Genomic DNA, 3,567 nt, shown 5'->3' with positions numbered 1-3,567 from the left:
TGTTGAAACTACATGAGCAAGATTTTTTTTCCCAAATTTTGGACTACGGAAGCCAGTTTAATTGTTGTCATTATCCTCCCAATCCTCCCGCCTTCTAATTATAATATCCCAATTTTTTTCATAATATCTATAGTAAATAGAGACTTCATCTCCATCGTCAAAGTCCATTTCTTCAAGAAAATCATACCATGGTTGAACAACGCCTTTTCCACCAATAGCAGGATTCAGGGTTTCAACTTTCCATTCCAATGGAGGACCAGATCGCCTTAAGACTGTTATGTGGTGATCGCAAGCTTTAAGAGGAACTTATGTACAACGCGGGAGTTTCTGCAGATAGAAAAAAGTAAAATCGTTAAACTGCTAAAAATATGTTTAAAGAGATTAATGTATGAAAGTCAACTTACCAGGGGTTCAGGAGTATCCAACATTTCCTGAGTAAATCGAACAATCCAGATATGCTTTTTGGATGAATGCCTCTGCCTGCCACAAGTTTGCCGCTCTAGTGGTGGTATGAAATGTATGTCAAATACGCAGTGATGGTCACAGGCAAAAAGTTGATGGTGGCCGACTCGTAGATATTTTAATCTTTCCTGAAGTTTTCGAGTTCATCTGCCAAATAGACTTTTTCTTTGTGTCGTCTGACCCATATTTCGTAGATGGCTCCATTATATCTCAGATGAACAAACTTGGGATACTGTGGTGCCCATTGTGTATGGTAGAACGCTGAAAGTTGTATAATGTTCTGCAAAAAAAAAGTGAGAAATATAAATGCATGTATATGCAACGATAATACTAATGAAAGAATTGGAAAAAAAATGACTTTGTCGTTGTTGAAGGCAGCGATAAATTGGATGATCAATGGCGGTCTGATCATGGCATTTTTCATCTGCAATGACAGAGATATGGTAGTTTTAATAGATTAAGTGTAGATGTTGAAGAAAAGGAGGAAAAAATTGCCTGGCATGAAGAGGAGAGTAGGAATGACTTACTTCACTTAATGTTGTTGAAGATGTGCTGTTTATTTTGTAGATGACATGAAATTGGAGTCTGGACAGAAAAGTGAAAAAGGATTTGTAGGAGAAGGTAGGTTATAGGGTTTTCTAGAGTGTGATATTTAATATATGTTTGTTTCCAATGCTATAACTGATGGTTGATTTTATCATTGCTTTTAAATTTAGCACGATTGTCAACAAGTGTGGAGTGAATAATTGTGAATTGAATAGGTGCCAAGTAACTGAAGAGTTTTTGTTAAAAGCAGAAAGTTAACACGGTTGATATTGTGGGGCATTAATGGTCTAGATTTATTTTCGGGCTGGATATGAAGATTTGCCCAATTTCTAGAATTCCTTCTTAGAATTTGGTTTTTAACATATTGGAGAGGGGGAAAATTTGAATATATACTATATTTTTAATCATATGATGTCTGAAGCATGTATATAACAATTTTTTTAAAATAATTATGTCATGCTACATAACTGGATTTTTTTAATGTAGTTTTTTTTGTAAAATAAGAATGATGTTGTTTTCAATCAATGGAGTATATGCAGCATAATTTGATATATTTGCACGATTGGCATAAGTGAATTTTTTTCATAGTGGCACAAAAGTGCAAGGAAAATTTGATAAATATTCTTTAAAGAATAATTATCATATAAGGAGTAGCAGATGAAATAAAAAGAAAATTGAACTTCAATTGTTTAAATTTTTATGTTTTGGAGAAAAATAAACAGAATTTTTACAGGTAAATGTCAAAGCAAGAATTGGCAAGGTAGTTCTTGTTTAAATTTCTATGCTTTGGGCTCAGATATATTGAAGTCATTTGATTGTAGTTCACTTGTAGTAGCTGTTATTTGTGAATGAAAGGCTGTCATTCTATGATTTGGCTATAAAACAAAGCAATTGAATATGACCAACATTGTTTAATTAAGTAAAAGACATTTTTAAAGCTATGATAGCACTATGCTAAGCTGTGATAAAGTGCTAAATATTCAGAGGTTATGAATATCTTTCTAAATGGGTTAATAATATAAGGTTATTAAAAGAAAGTTAAGTAAATGAAATTATAAATGGAAGATATTAATGTAGTAACTAAGATTACATACCTGACAATGTAAAATTTAAGATTGTGATATATGATGTCATCTTTGGTTGTATGTTAGAATGTATATGAATAAGATAACAATTAAGAATTGTTGCCAATAAATAGTACAATTTATTGTTTCAAAATTTAGAGTTACCTTGTAAGATTTTTGAAAACTACATTGGTAGTAGAAGTCATATTTTTTTGGTCTTTATCATGAATAAGAACTTCTAATCCTTGCCTTGAATTGACCCTTGATAATGCAACGTATAATTGTCCATGGCTAAAGACTGGTTTTGGCAAATAAAGTCCAACCATAGAAAGTGATTGGCCCTGAGACTTGTTAATTGTCATTGCATAAGATACCATGACTGGAAATTGCCTTCTTAAAAGTTTAAAAGACCATGGTGATTGTGAAGGTGACATTGACATTCTCGGGATGTAAACATTATGGCCAAGATTTTTGCCAGAAATGATTTCAGCTGCAATTACATGTTTGGCTAGTCTTATAACTACTAATCTAGTACCATTACACAGGCCTTGCGTTTGGTCTAAGTTTCTTAGCAACATTATAGGACTACCGATTTTTAGTTTGATACAATGATTTGGCAGACCAGATATGTTTAGTGAATTGAGAAATTCTGTGGTAATTGATTGGAAATGCCAACTGTCAATGGTTTCTGATTTCTCTATATAATCAGAGCTTAAGTATTCCATGTGTTCACCTATTATATTTATTTTAGTTAGCATGCAAAGTTAAATAGAGGACAAATATTAAATAGATGCTAGTTTTTGTAAGTTTCGGATATGCATAAATACCTGGAATCAAGCAAAGTATATAATCATTGACCTCTTCAATTGTTTCATTGGTGGAAGCTAATATTGCTCTACATTTGAAGAATTCAGGATTACTGTGGTGTTGATATAAATCTGGAAATGTTGATCTGACTATAGCATCAATGGGGTCATTATATTCAGTAATCAATAGGTACTGAGGAATTTCAACTGTAGCATATCCATCATTTTGATTCCCAATAACTCCATCTCCAATATCTAAAATCCATTTTGCAAATTTAGTAGTTTCTTGATCATCAATTGATTGGGCATTGCCTTGTAAACGCATGTTTTTGGTGAGTGTTAAGACTTCATAGGAAGGCCAGAGATATGATGAATTGATTGTTGCATTTATAATGTCTGAATGACTTCCTCTTGGAATGACTGACAGAATTTATCATAAATCTCCACCAAATACAATAACTTTGTCTCCAAAAATTTGATTTGGATTTTTTTTTCTTTAATAATGTCTGTTAAACTTTGATCAAGTGCTTGAAAGCAAAATTTGTGAGCCATGGGTGCTTCATCCCAAATTATCAAATTTGTTTGATTTAACAATTCTGCTAGTTGACTTCCTTGAAGTATGTTGCATGTTGAGTCTTCGAAAATTGGCACAGGTATCTTAAGTTTGGAATGGGCAATCCTGCCTCTTG

General features: G+C 32.7%; 1 protein-coding gene across 1 annotated transcript; it reads right to left on the bottom strand.

Annotated features, from left to right (window-relative positions):
* Positions 1–306: 306 nt before the first annotated feature.
* Positions 307–3,203, bottom strand: LOC112997740 (ATP-dependent DNA helicase PIF1). The gene is made up of 4 exons (XM_026123630.1): positions 2,900–3,203; positions 2,238–2,805; positions 405–480; positions 307–327 (listed from the first exon to the last, which is right to left on the bottom strand). The coding sequence occupies exons 1-4, from the start codon at positions 3,201–3,203 to the stop codon at positions 307–309; spliced, it is 969 nt and encodes a 322-aa protein (XP_025979415.1).
* Positions 3,204–3,567: the final 364 nt, after the last annotated feature.

This window comes from Glycine max, chromosome 9 (genome assembly GCF_000004515.6).
Source record: "Glycine max cultivar Williams 82 chromosome 9, Glycine_max_v4.0, whole genome shotgun sequence".
NCBI classification, from domain to species: domain Eukaryota; kingdom Viridiplantae; phylum Streptophyta; class Magnoliopsida; order Fabales; family Fabaceae; genus Glycine; species Glycine max.
Note: the sequence above shows the minus strand (reverse complement) of the source record. Positions and strands in the feature narration are given on the sequence as shown.